The sequence below is a fragment of the Siniperca chuatsi genome, linkage group LG2 (assembly GCF_020085105.1).
Source record: "Siniperca chuatsi isolate FFG_IHB_CAS linkage group LG2, ASM2008510v1, whole genome shotgun sequence".
Classification (NCBI taxonomy): Eukaryota; Metazoa; Chordata; class Actinopteri; order Centrarchiformes; family Sinipercidae; genus Siniperca; species Siniperca chuatsi.
The window spans coordinates 4,918,705-4,933,885 of NC_058043.1; the positions used below are offsets into that span (position 1 = coordinate 4,918,705).

At 39.4% G+C, this 15,181-nt stretch overlaps 1 protein-coding gene across 1 annotated transcript; it reads left to right on the forward strand.

Moving 5' to 3' along the window:
* Positions 1–670: 670 nt before the first annotated feature.
* abraa (actin binding Rho activating protein a) lies at positions 671–6,906 on the forward strand. Its single transcript, XM_044221578.1, has 2 exons — positions 671–1,829; positions 6,121–6,906. Exons 1-2 carry the CDS (start codon positions 1,200–1,202, stop codon positions 6,556–6,558), a joined length of 1,068 nt encoding a protein of 355 aa, XP_044077513.1. The 5' UTR covers positions 671–1,199; the 3' UTR covers positions 6,559–6,906.
* The last annotated feature ends 8,275 nt before the right edge of the window (positions 6,907–15,181 follow it).

Sequence of the window (15,181 nt, forward strand, 5' to 3'; positions counted from 1 at the left end):
CACATAAGTCACGTGACGTAAGTTAATTTGACCTGACTTCCTCTTTTGCTCCTGTCATAATTACTAGAAGCCACTAGAGATAACATAAACGTATATATGGGTCGTGATAAACAGCTTGCACAGACGTCCTATACGGCCGTATTTTTGGGGAGGACGGTCTGCACATACAGTATATGAATCATAATCCAGAATTTCACACTCACATATTCACAAATATACACACAGACTGATATAGTTACAGCTATGCATGCACAGACATGCAGACAAACACACACTCCAGATGGTTTGTATGTGACCCACAATTTAGGAATTCACACTTACAGCCAAGCATATCAAAGCATAACTTGTCGTGCCATAATGGAAAGTCATGTATTTGAATGAAAACATCCCTATAAATACACAATGAACACACATGCTGGTCCCCCATGTATAGCAGATTGACTCAGAGCGAAGGCCTGTTTGTGTTTCAGCGTATTTGTGTGTAAGGACAGAAACCTCCGAGCTAAAAACACTGGGCACCTGTTGCCTAGATCCCACTGGGAGAAATTCCACTCCTCAGTCACTGCGTGTGTGTGTGTGTGTGTGTGTGCGCGTGTGCATGTGTGTGTGCATGAAACTGTGTCAGTAAGAAGAATGTTGACACTGGACTTTCCTGTCTCACGTGGATACCGTGCGACATCACTTCCTTTACGACCCTTCCCTATTTAAAAGGCGGTGTGGAGCCAGAGGGGCTTCATCAGAGGATTAAAGCCAAAGTCCTCGCACTCTTCACACCAGTGGCTCACCCACTGACTGACTGACAATCTGGAAGGCTCCGAATGTTTCTGTGAAGATCCATTCTGGCTATAAAGGTTGAGGTGAACTGCCTTTTGGCCGTCTTTTGTGACTTTCATCTGGAAAATTTAACTTTGCGAGAAGATTTGAGTCGGAATCTGGAAAAAAGTTTTTGAGTTAAGACTTTGTTAAATCTAAAGCCTTTATGCATTGAGCTAACCTCTCATTTTTGGAAACAGTGGAAACTGTGCAACCCAAAGACGCACACGAACTCTAGGAATTCACTCTAGGAATTAGGAAAACACATTCTGCAAGGTCTTATTGGAATTTTCCAACAGCAGAGTAGATTTCTAAAGCATCAGGAAGAGCATAAGACAAGCAAAATACCAATTTCTAGGAAACGTCCCTTCTAGTATCCTTTCATCATGAGTAGCAGTGGGACCACCACAGTTTCACCACAGGAGCCTCAGGCTTTCAAACGGGCGGTACGGAAAATAAAATGTGCTGCTATGGTAGCCAGCTTGACCAAGAACTGGCAGGGCTGGGCCAATGAACACACCAACAAGCAGGACGCCATCCCGAGCGGCTGGATGCCTTCATCTATTGAAGAGGAAGACAAAAAAGAGCGAGACCATGTGGTCAAACTCACTGTCACCCCGCGCGTAATTGCAGTTGATGCCGCCAACACCAGTGGGAGTAAGATCCGGACCTGTGCTGTGACCAAGACTGTCCAGCCAAAACGCAGCGAGTGCAGCAGCAGCGATTTGATCAGTGCCATCAGAGGCAAGATGGAGTCAGGCCCAAAGGAGAGCAAGCCGTTCCTGGGCAACGAGTCGCCGACACGGCGGCGCCAGATGAGGGCACTACAGAGTGCAGAAGGAGGGGTCATCCAAAACAGGAAGCTGATGCTCCAGGAGAAGAAGCTGGGGTCAAGGAGCAGCAGTGTTGACACAGAGGACAGCGGGCTGGGAGAGGAGGCCGGACTCAGCGACAACAGCGAACCAAAAACTGAGCAGGGTGACATCCAGCCCAAGAAACAGAACAACAGGCCCAAGGTAGAGTGGTTTATCACGATTACAAATGGATGGAAAAAAGTTAAAAAGTAAACATGATGATGTAAAGTTACCAACATATGATTCAATGATGAATTTAAATTTAACTTAAAATTAAAGCTACACCAATCAATATGTATATAAGGATCATAACTGTGTCTAATGTGGAAGGGGTGTGACTTGGAGTGATGAACCCACAGAGAATTACAACCTAACTTCTCAGCTTTACAGAGCTTTTTAGCATCTTTTATTTCATTGTTTTGGTTTTACAGCAAATTCACTGTTTACTTCAGTCTCTGCGCTCTTATCAACCCAGTTTCCAGCAGCAGGAGACCTTTGATAAACCAAATGTACCTGCTCAGTACCAAATCAGCAACTAACTGGGGAACATAGGCAATAATTTGGCTGCTAAAGCAAGAGCTAAAAGGAGAATGAATATTGGAATAACATTCGTCAACGACTCCAAATGAATGATAATACAGCTCCATAGCTGCTAGACTGGCAATTGTTGGCTAACACATTCACAACAAGGTGATGATATGTCAATGTTGTGCTTTCACTTTGTTCTGCTGCAGCTTTAAATTAACTTAAAATGAAACTGAATTAAAAAGTTAGTTGATTAAGCTGACAAGATACAGTTGCTTAAAAAGTGGTATGGGCACTTGGTAACATCAAACAATATTAATAAATATGAGACAAACAAGCTATCATTATAGCTAGCTAGCTTGACCATGGTACTCAGATATTTTCCATTCCTTAGTTCGTTCCTAAGATTTTCTATAATAAGTTTACATTTTTGACTTGGTTCAGCAAGTTCTTGTTATTTGCGTATTTAAAAAATGGCACTGATGGAAGGGGGGATTAAAATTGTTTTTGCATGCTTTGATAGCATGCAACATGTTTCTCAGCATGCAGCTCATAAGAGATTTAACTCAACCTCCATAAAGAATGTCCTGCCCAAATATCCAAATAACTAAAATAATAATGAGGGGGAAAGCTGCTAGGGGGCACTTTCTGTACTTTGTCCTTACAAAGTACAGAAAGACAAGTAAAAACACAGTGAGGTCAAACACTTTAATATCTCTGGCTACCATCCAAACGTTTTATTTTGTGACAGAGGTCGTGAGAGGATTGGTCCTTTTTAGTGTTGTTGGTGACAGGCTTATAGAAGACCTAATATGTGCAGAGTTACAAAAGTCAAACCTTGTATGATTGCCCTTTCATTTTTTTTTCAGTATGAGACAGTGGATTATATACAAGTTTTTACCAGACACTTTCTCCTGTCTGCATTCCCTGAATCAAACACACAGTAGAGGACAAATACCCTAAATTAGAGCATATTCCCACACAAGTCACAGAGTGTGAATAAACAAGTTAAAGGAGAAGGCCCATTGATGTCACCTGAAGAAATCCAACTCCCTCATGGACACCTAACAGCATAACAGTTGCATAACTCCAACATTAAAATCTCCTATAAAAGGCAAAGGAGCCGGCCAGTGGCCCCTTGACGTGTCGAGGGGGTCACCAGAAAGCGAGTCCAACTCATAAAAACACAAGCTGGACAGCAGCGCAATGGAATATGTGTAAATAAATATAGTCATGCTCTGCAATGTGTTCTCCACCCTGACCTTCAGGTGGAACAGCCAGGGAGGGGAAAACTGGGTGAAGGGAGAGAGGGCAGTGAAGGACAACAGGGTAATATGAGAGACAGACACTGCGACAAGAATAATTTAGACAAAAATAAGAATCCTTCAAAAGACATTAGAGAAAGAGTGTAAAGACATTTAATTTTATTCATCTATACTTGGATGAGTTGGCAATGTTCATGTAATGTAATGTGAATGTCATCTAAATTAAACTGATTTGATAAATATATTGTCCATGTTAAAAAATAACATTTAATAATAATAATCAAAAGAAGAAGAAGAAATTTCAGTAAGGTTGGCCTGATGGTGGCATTGATAATGGGGACATGAATGTATTGACAAATATTGTTGTTGTTTTTTTACCACTAGCGCATCACAGGGTGTGTTTATTTGAAAACTGAGGTTGGTTTAATGGTGGAACAGATTTCTTGGCAATCTGGCCATCAGCCTTTAAGATATGTTCGTCACAGGCAAAAAACCACTGCTGTGGTTTGGTCTCCACCAGCTCCTTAAGCTTACAGAAATATCTGCCTCTTTAGCTGCAAGATGCTGTATTTTCTTTATCAGCTAGTTATGTACTTTGTCTGTCCACTGTTTGGTGCTGGGCAGGTTCAATAAGTTTGTTAGAGTTTTTTTCACTAAAAACAGCTGCCTATTGCTTCTGGAAACAAGGCTGAAGAGAGCGCTGAGGCAGAACCCAAACAGTAAGAGTGCATTACATGAGCTAAAAGATACTAAAAAGCTCTGAGTGGAACTGCAAAGTCAGGTGTGTGGTCTCTGTCTTTTGACCCAGTGTTTATATAAAAATATTAATTAGACAGCTTTAAAAAAAAAAAACAAACAATACCATCATGTAAAATACTCCTGCATTCAAAACAAAAGTAAAAATACAGAATTATTTAAGCATTTTAATAATAATTAATAAATAATTCTCAAATTTTACTTTAGCAAATGCACAGAAATATTAGCATCAACGTGTACTTAAAGCTAGGGTAGGTAACGTTGGACAAACTAGCAAGAGACAGCTAGATTTTGAAAGTATCCAACCAAAGAAACCCCATCCTCTCCCTTTAGGCCTCCCTCCGAAGCCACTCCCCCAAAATATAACCAAAAATGCTTCTGAAATACATTACCCACCCTAGCTTTAAGTATAAAAAGTAAAAGTCACCATTATGTAGAATGGATCCTTTCACACGGTTATATTATTATGTAAATATAGTATTGAATTATGCTGATGCTATAATGGGTAAGTACTTTGAGGTGAAGCCAATTTTAAGTACTTTGTATGTTCTTGAGTAGTTTAATCTATTACAATGGGTTATATTTTATAAACTGATCATATGTTTTAAATACATTTTTTTAATCTAACAGTAGACAGGTAACTTGTAACTATAGCTGTCTGACATGTAGTGGAATAAAAAGTACAATATTTCCCTCTAAAACGTAGTAGTACAAACAAGCATATAATGGAAAATACCCAAGTAAAGTACAGATAGCTCAGAATTGTACTTTGAGTGCAGTACTTGAATATATGTTACTTTTCCACCACTGGTCATATCCGGGCCCACAGTGTTTGATTGACAGCTGATCTCTGGCAAGTGCAGAGCAGAAACACCACGGCAAAGAATGATGAGAAACAAAGATGGAGGCAAAATACAAAAAAAGTAAAAAGGGGATCAGGAGCATTATCGCTTTAAGGGTTTAGAGTTTCATGGAAGGCCCCTTCGTGACAAGTCTTCACTTTTCATAGAGCAAATACCAAAGTGATATGGTGACATTGATCTGAAGGCCTGGCAAGCTGAGAAAAATACCGAGGGAGGTGGAAGGAGGGAGAGAGGAGAATGGGGGGGGGCAGAGGGACGTTGGGGTAGAAGAAGAGATTAAATAGGAAGGGCTAGAAGATTTTGATGAATGAGGGCATGGAGACAGAAGAGAGGGGGAGAGTATGAGAGGGGAGATAAAAACAAAATGAGAGAGGAAGGAGAAAGGGAGGAAAAAGGGAGAGATGAGAAGATGCAGAGGAGTATTTTTTGAATTTTAAAGTTCAAATTGGTTAGTAATAGCACCGCTGTGTCAAACCCAAAACTGTAGCCCCCAGACTCCCTGCTTTGGTTTTTAGAATCTATTACTGGATCCTCGAGGTTGTAAAATATACTGTGCATGCTGGTTTATATTAGCATACATACAGTATTTCCATTAGTGTATATGTCTGGGTGCAAAGCAAAGGCCAAGATGGGGATCAATTACATCAACTGGGGGGGGGGGCGCTTTATTTAAAGATTGGGGGTCAATCAACATGAATATATAGGCAGAGGGGTGGGGTTAATGCAGATTTTTTAGCAGATCTGAAAAAAATAATAGCAAACTATAGTTTTAAATTACAGAGAACAACAACCTCTTAAAGACAGGAAACAGCGGGGTTTATGGGAAATGTGGTCCAAATGTATTTTTAAAAAATGATAAAAGCTTACTCACAGACAGTACGGTTTTATTAGGTTTTCTCCAGCAATTTAGTTTTGTGCTTCAGTAAAGTCCTGAGTTCCGAAAATGCTGGTTCCTGCATTTCCAATAATGCAACTCATTATTCCTTCACTAGACCCCTCTCTCTTAACTCTGATGTTGACCTGCCCACCATAATTTGTCTCCAGATTAAGATCGCCACTACAGGTGACATCAAAAGCCGCTGGCAGCAGTGGTCCGAGCAGCACATCGAGGGCCAGAAACTGAACCCCTTCAGCGAGGAGTTTGACCATGAGTATGCCATGGCCCAGCGCCTTCGCAAGGGCGACTCCGGCTACGGTCGACCCAAAGACGGCTCCAAGACGGCAGAAAGGGGCGACAGGGCCCAGAAACACATCCACAGGGAGATGGAGGAGATGGTGTGGATTATCAGAGACATGGGATTTAAGGATAAAGAGGGGAGGACCATCATTAGCTTCGGCCGGCTCTTTGACCGGTACGTGAAGATCTCAGATAAGGTGGTGGGCATCCTGCTGCGCTGCCGCAAACACAAGATGGTAGATTTTGAAGGGGAGATGCTGTGGAAAGGACAGGACGATGATGTCATCATTACATTGAGGGACTGAGGACAGACGTGATGTCTTACAAACATTCACACATACATGCACACACACCTACAAATTTCACACAACACAAAAGAAATAATGCCATGCTAACCGCAATGCTACATCATTTACAGAAGAAAAATGAAGGAATATTTGGAAGAGACAGAAAATGATTATATGGTTATTTAATGATTGTATGATTATAATGTTCAAAGATAATACACACAGCTTCAGGGATATACACAATGGAAGGAAATTTTAGTTTTATCAGTCAAAAAAATGTAATCAAAATCTCAAAATCTAGTCACAAATTTCATTTTACATAAATTATTAAAAGTCATGTGAGTGTACATGTGGAGGCTACACACACACACACACACACACACACACACACACACACCAGACTCATTAGTTCTAATCATATACTTGACGGGTCATCCGATGAAGGGAAGCTATCTTTAGCATGGTAACCATGCTCGCCTTGCTAACTACGCTAACGCTGGAAGCCTTGAGAATCCACCACAATGCCAGTCATGAGATTGTGGTTGAAGAAACTTTGATTTCATCTAATAATTCACCGAAAGACTTGACAAAGTCTCTATTTTGTCCTCTTAAGCTAATTTGAAGGCGGGGAAAATAAGCAAGGGTAGCATGAAGTTAGCCATGTCAGAATACTACAGACTTTTTGGTGTTTTAGATAAACTTAATGGTAACAGGACAAAAAATAGGACAACAAGTCAACACAAGAATTACACAGCAAAGTGTTTTTTTGGGCTCTTTTGACCAACCTTTGTGTCTCTTGCTAGCAGAGCTTGAAGTAAATGACTGAATAGCAGTTTGAGCAAAAATCTATGTTAAGGCAGGAACAGCAGAGGGAAAAAAATAAAAGCTCAGTTACCATTTGATTTTTTACATTATTGTAATATGTGCATTTTGTATGGGATATAAATGTACGTTTACCAAATTTTTAAAATGTCACCTTTTGCTCATATATTTTTATAGAGACAAGTGGTGTGTGCAGGAGACAACACAATTTCAATTAAAAGCAGATTGAGCAAGTTTAGGCTGCTCTCTATGAATTGATACAGCAATCATAAACTTTTTCTGGACCACACTAATTATCTGTGAACGCTTCTGTAACCAAATGATGGTTGACATGCCTTTTCGCTCTTGATTTTCAAAACAGAAATGTTTTGTAGAGTTGTGTGCTAAACACATATTTAAGATTAAGATTTACTTTTATTGTCAGTGTACACAAGGCAATTGAAATGTATCTTTTCGCATATCCCTCCTAGTTACACATACATACAGTCCCCCACACATATGCATTTTATCAGAATATTAAATTATATTAATATTTTAAATAAAGGAACACGACAACAAGATGCTGGAGCTCAGTAATAGAAATCTTAACTGTTATTTATATTTCAGAAACTCTTGTCTCTTGAGTGTATGTGTAACGTGTGATCGTTTTGTAAATTATTGTATTGTGAAATGTATTTTACCACATTTTAAAATTAAGGACATTTACTGTTGAATTGTGTTCAATGAAAATTAGAAATGTTTACAATGTTTAACATTTTCTTCTTTCAAAGTGAAAGCCTGTGGGTCTTCTTACAGAAGTACATTTTTGTTACAAAATGTGTTCTGAACTGTATTATAGTGTATTATATTTTTTGCTAGTACTTCTATTCCTGTGTGCACTGACGTAAAGGTGAGCTGCTGTAACAAAAGAGTTTCCCCTCGGGGATCAATAAAGTATTTCTGATTCTGGTTACCAAAACTGTGCAGGGTGGTGTATCATGCACATAGAGATTATTGTAAATATACATAAACTTGAGTCATTAGAATAAAATCAAAAGCTTTATTTATATAGCGCCTTTTGTGCAAAATTGCAATACAAGGTGCTTAGCAATACAATGAATTACAGCAATACAATGAATTACGGCAATACATTGAAAATACAACAATACAGTGAAATAAACAGCAATATAAGGAAATAATATAGGAAATAAGAAATATGGTAGAACAGAAAGACCAGTGTAGCACAGCAGAAGAGGGTAGATTAAAATAAAATGGATTAAGGGAAAGCTAAGCTAAAAAGGGAATGTTTAAAGATTTCTTTTAAAGGTGTTTACAGATTGTGATGTCCTCTGGCAGGCTGTTCCAGATGCGAGGACCATAGAACACCCATTTAGCATTGAGACTGATTTTTTTTTGCTGTGGTCAAAGTGCTAACATAGGCTACATGGAAGACTGAAATTTATATGCTGATATCCTGTTTTCCTTTATTAAACGGGACAGTGTCAAACACTGACCTACTAAGCAAATATTTTGTTTTAAGGAGACCTGTTCCTTCATACTAACTTATTCATTGGGCAGTTTTAGTGACTTTTTGTATCAAACACGTCTCCTTTCATTAGTGCCAACATCAGGATTCAAGACCTGCAGGAGGACAAAAACATCTTGAGATAGCTAAGTCCAGCGTTGGTTTGAGTGCAAGGAATCATTCAGTAGCCTCAGTATATTAAAGAAAGGAGCTTGCTACAGGTTAATTTGGATTTGTATCCCTGAACCACATGAGAGGTTCTTTGTGAGGGGGGATATGGGGATTTTTGGCTCCCTTATTAATCTTAATTAAAAGGTGCTTTCACACTTAACACTGGGCTTAGTTATCTCAAGATGTTTTGTCCTTCACTCTGCAGGTCATGAATCCTGATGTTGGCACTAATGAAAGGAGACATGCTTTATGACATCAAATGTTATATTGGATAGTGACACTACTGTTTGATACAAAAAGTCAAGACATATAAGAACAGATATGAAAAACATATGAAAACATACTTGCCTGATGATACACAATATGTACACCAGAACAATAAAAGATGTAGGGTTATTCATAGTTGTGGTTTTAAGTTTACATTTCTACCTGGTGGGCTTCATTTGATTTTGTTTCTTAGATGCTTCCCCAGTGTCCTCATTCACTTGGAAAAGAGTTGCAGACTTGCTAAAAATCCTTGGGGAAGTGTCCAGAAGTTCATGCCAGAGCCCTTAAGCGCTTGCTGATACTGCAGTGAGACGGTCTTAAGCCCTTGTGGACTCTGTGGCTGTCACTCCAGACACTGTTAGCAAATCGGAGAGCTTTTTCCCTCCTCACCCTCCAAGTACGGTTTCTTTTTTTCCCCTAATGTTGCTTCACTTGTAAACACAGTACAGTGGTCTCTGTGGGTTTCCCCTGTGTAATACCTACCATAGACAACGTTCAGCACACCCCCAGTTTAGAGAAGCAGACTGGACAGGAGTACCAGCACGGAAGGCTAAGCAATGCACTGCTGTGGATCTGGGCAACAACAAAACGTATTATAGCTTTAGTACTTTCGATACTATTGAAAGTAAATTAAACAGCAATCGTATTGTTTTAAACATGTGGTTTAACTATTCAACATATCGCTACATTTAACAACCTTATTTGCCACTGTTGCAAGTCCATGTGTGTCATAGCCATCAGGGCCAGCACGCTACTGCTTATAAAAGGGAGAGCGTAATTAGTCAACAAGACACAGCTGTGACAATTAGCTCTCCCTGACACTGCTCACCTGAGCCACTCCCCCACCGCTCCCTCTGCAGCTGACTGCTAACCATGCCCACCTCCGCAGACACATTGAGTATGTTAAAATACAACTTGTGTTTTTCTAAAAAGAGACCTGTTGAAATCATGCAAATAACGACTCTCCTCTCTACATAACAAAGGCTGAAACAGGACGCTGTCATGCCACAAATAGTGCACGGTTCCGTGTACAAATCGTGTGAGTTCAACAGCAGCAATAACTGTTGTTTACACATTACTGACACGCTTATTTACGCATTGTGGGATTCCAAGCGACGTGCGACTGACCAGCCACGCGGAAAACTTTATTTGTATATAGTTACAAATGTTTTACTTTATGCAAATTAGGGTGAAATTTGCCTGGAAACTCCATAGTGATTTGCCGGAAAAGAAAAAGTGACATAGTGGTGAGGCAGGAAGTTTAGGTTTTACCTGCAGTGGATGAATGTCTGTGGAAGAGAAGATCTTTGTCGTGCTTTCTGAGAACCCTCTTTTCTATGTCCCTGGCCTTCATGATTACAGATACAAAAAAAGAAGTGCTGCTTGACACTACGTCACGTAAATCGTAGGAGAAAGTGCAGGTTTCTTATATACACAGTGCTTGGTAATGAGCAGGCTACTTGCTGGCTTGCGAGCATTGACACGCCCACCGCGACGAACAAGAAGAGGCAGAGGCGATGTTGCAAATTTGTTCGCTTCCTGTGGATCTTCTCCATTGTGCTTTTTAGTAAGCAGTTACAAGGGAAATTAACTGACTTCATGGAGTTATATTTTCCCAGCTATGTATATATACAGAATTTTTTGACAATGATATAGTTTGGATTTAGTTAATTCCCCCAAGAAATTGCTAAAATATAAAATAGAAACCCATTTTTTAAATCTGGCTTTATCTTGACAATTTTTAACAATTGGGGGTGCTACATAACACACTTTTAGGAAAAGTCAAAGACTGCGGGACTTGAATATTGTATTGAAACAAAGTTACATACGATCGAAAAACAGCAGCAGGTAAATTTGACCCGTTGGCAGTTCTAGTGTTAAAACTGACCCTTGGATTGAATCAAAGTCCAGCCCCATGTTACTTGATTTCCTCCTTTCTTTCTGTGTACAAAACCTGAAAATGTCACACTACAAAACAGCAATGCAGCAGGGGGCACTACAGTCTGTCGAGGAGGGGAGCGTTGGTGTTGAAGCACAACTCTTTCATATATGGTGTCAGTGTTTGAGGTGAAACATGCTGTTGTTTGGAATTGTAATTTCCCCTGTGGAGAAAATGATTTATGTCTCAATTTGCATTTGCGCCATCTGAGGGCCTCCTGCTGGTTCATCCAAATTTTGTGTGTGAATTTGTCTTTGTCTTTGTGTATGCAAGTCACGCTAGCACTTGTATGTGTGAGTGTGTGATGTGGTGTCTTCTCTATCTGTCAGTCTGCGCATGTGCATGCAAGTCATGCTTTTGCCTGTGTGTGTATGTGTCTGCCTAGTGTGACCTGCCTTGCTGTCACGCAATTGCTTTTGTGTGTGTGTGTGTGTGTGTGTGTGTCTGAGAGAGAGAGAGAGAGAGAGAGAGAGAGAGAGAGAGAGAGAGAGAGAGAGACCTTAATGCAAGCTGATCAGCTTGGTCACCAGGGAGTCTGCCAGAGAGAGAGAGAGAGGGAGGGAGTAATAGTGAGTGATGGGGGGAGAAAGACTGAAAGAGAGCAAGAGAGATACTATAAGAGAAAAGGGAGACAGAGAAAGAGCTAGAAAGGATAGTAGAAGGAGGTAAAAAAGCAAGGGACACAGAGACAGACAGTAGTCCTTCTAGACAGACAGGCTAAAGCTTCATACTTGGTTGTCCTCAGCTGCTGACTGTCAAACTAAATGAATCTCTCCTCTCCTCTGCTTCTCTCTCTAGCTCCCCATGTCGTTCTTATTATTGTGTTTTTCCTTCTCTTCCCCTGCGTCTTGTCTTTTTTTCTTCCGTCTACTCTCATCTGTTCCCACAAGAGGTTTCCAGGTTATTGAGGTTCAGGAAAGTTTTTAGGAAATGTAGCCATTAGTAACCTGTTCATTTATGAAGACAGAGCTCTGATACTGTATACTATCTCTTAACTACACGTGACAACAACAATCGCGAAAAGTTTTTAAAACAAGCTAATATGAGCACTGCTGCTGCTTTTTCTACAATGCAATAAGTTGAATTGTTATGGCTTTGAAGCATCTGCAGCTACATGGATAAAAAGATATAAAGTATATTTTAATGGTGATTATTCTACGGTAAGAGCAGTAAAATGTGGGGAGCCTCAATGCAGTTGCTTAGGACCGCTTAAAAAAATTTTGTTCCTTAATGTAGAAAAGATTAAATGGATGGTGTTTGGTTCAAAACGTGTTAAAAATCATGCCCTCTCTGCATGAAACTATGGGACAAACAAGTGACAAAACAAAATTATTAGGTATAATTGTTAATAGTACTCATCATTTAAATGTATCCCTATGGGTTCATCTACAAATGTAACCACAACACTTGAATGTATCTTTTGAGAATGCAGTTTATCCTTTGGGGCTACAAGCATCCATTTTATAGTATGATTATATAGTATGATATCGGAGACTGTCTTTTAGTCAATTGATGTAATGTTTTTATGCCTTCCCATTGCATGTGGGGAATGTGATTGTTGCAGACTTACTAACCACTCCCTATTTAAGAATGCTTTTCATTGTCACAAATCAGTTGCCTGATGAAGGTCTAGCACCGAAACGTCGCATAGAAATGAAATATTGCAAGTTAAACTAGTGTGCAGGAGTTTATCTGCAATAATTGCTAATAGTAAAAATTACATGGCAAGTATATCAGATTGTGAAGAAACTCGGCAGAAGCATGGCAATTGTTTTATTTATTTTATTATTTTTATTGCCCTCATGTACAACTGGTTCAATACATAGAAAAGTAAATTATTGATCAATGATGGCATGGAATTTGTTACCACGCAAAGCAATAAAACACACTCTAATAAAATGTAAAGCTTGTATTTATTTACACAAGAAATGGTTTAGCCAAATATAATTCTGGTTGATGCAGAGAGCTATACATGAAGATTTATTTGTAATCGGAGGATGTATGTTGCTTATTTATTACTTTCTCTCTAAAAGGTTACATAATTACGTAGAGCTATCTATCGTACTAGACAGGTTTTGAATTATTGTGTTGTTCATTCTGTGTTTGTCGTTAGTATTGTTGAGTCTCATGGTGTGTATAGATGTCTGTCTATAGATGATGTTATGCGTCATGCGTTTTTATTTTCACTGAAGTATATTAAATACATTATGTGGACTCCAGGAAGAGTAGCTACTATTGTTGTTACAGTAGCTAATGGGAATCTTTTGTTTAAAAAGTGTTTCGGCTTTATTGCTGAAACATCATTGAATGATGTCTGTCTGGGTTTGATTTAAAGGGCTAAGCCAAAGTTGTTCAAATCGACTGGATCAGGAGATTCTGACTGTGGCAACGGCTGCGCCTGATGATGAAGCCTGTAGGCCAGCTGGCCCAGTTTGGACAGGCTCCTCCTGGTTATTGTCCGGTCTGGACGAAATGGGACTCAGGCAGGCCAAGCAACAGGAAATCTGATACATGTTGTGCCCACATCTTTGCAGAGAACTGCTCCACCAACATCCTGGATCAAGCACTTAATGGGCAGACCGTGTTCTGAGCTGAAGGAGCACAAGACTCCAGCAAGATGAGAGGAGGCGAGGACTCTGTTTACATCGATGGTGCTTGGTGCTCAAGTGCAGTTGAAGTGGATGGACACTGTTTCCAGATGTCGCACATTTTATGTGAAGGTTATGATGATAACCATATTATTATCTTCACTATCTTGTTGCTGCTGTCTTGCATTCCTCCAGACACAAATTTAAAAAAATGCATATATCCTGCATATTTCCTGGGTGTATACAAATAACTGTAAGATATATATATATATATATATATATATATATATATATATATATATATATATATATATATTGTATGTGTGTAGCATGAAGGGACTACTAACTTAATTTCAATCAACCGTACAACCTTGTGTTGTATAATGAGAAATAAATTACCTTGTACCTTCAGCATAGAGGAGAGCCAGAACAAAAGTAATGGCAGGACAGTTGTAACACAGACCTTTCCTCTTGTAATATGGAAGTCAGAAACCTGCCGTTAAGTCCGCTCGAGGTATACCCTGTCACTGAGCTGTAGCCAAAAATCAGCACGATCCGATCAGTTTTCCCTCAGTTGAAAAACTGATTATTCTCTTGGACAATAAAAAATACAATACTGAAGTGTTTTCAGTTTTTTAAGGTAATGTTTATTTGTTGAAGATTGCAAATGTATATCATCTGTTAGACCTATCCGTAGGCTAAGTATCAGTGAAGGTTTCATTTATCATGCTGTTATCTTTGGTGCTAGCCAGGATAAAGCTGAGGGAGACGGGATTATTTAAGATGTATTTCTTTGCTCTTATGTTTGCAGTAAAATGCCCAGGATTAGGGTCATAAATGGGTAAACACAGGTGTAACCATTAAAGAATCATTCACTATTCTATATGGTTACACCTGTTTACCCCTCTATGACAAGTCAAAATGTCTAGTGGACAGGGCCTATGCTAAAAGAAAAATGTTATCTGCTGGTTGGCTTGCTTCGATTGTACCAGCTGTTAATTAAAAAGAGAGGAACATGCATGATTTGGAGATAGAGTGCACGTGATAGGTTGATATGTGACAGTTTAAACATCTTAAATTCCCACCCAATGTTATTCATAAGAGAAAATGGTGAATATGCACTACGGTGAGTTTAATGCATTGGACCAGTTTCATAAAATTGTGACGTATAACATGATAAATTGATCTGAGGGTAACATGGTAATTTGCTTGAAGGACTAACTGAGGCATTAATGAGCATTATATGGCAGAAATATTAAGTATTTACTTGTTTTGTGGTTGATTTATCCAACTGTTACGTTCGTCCCCACAGAGAGGGGCAAAAGAATCATTGCGCCCCATCAATTTCCG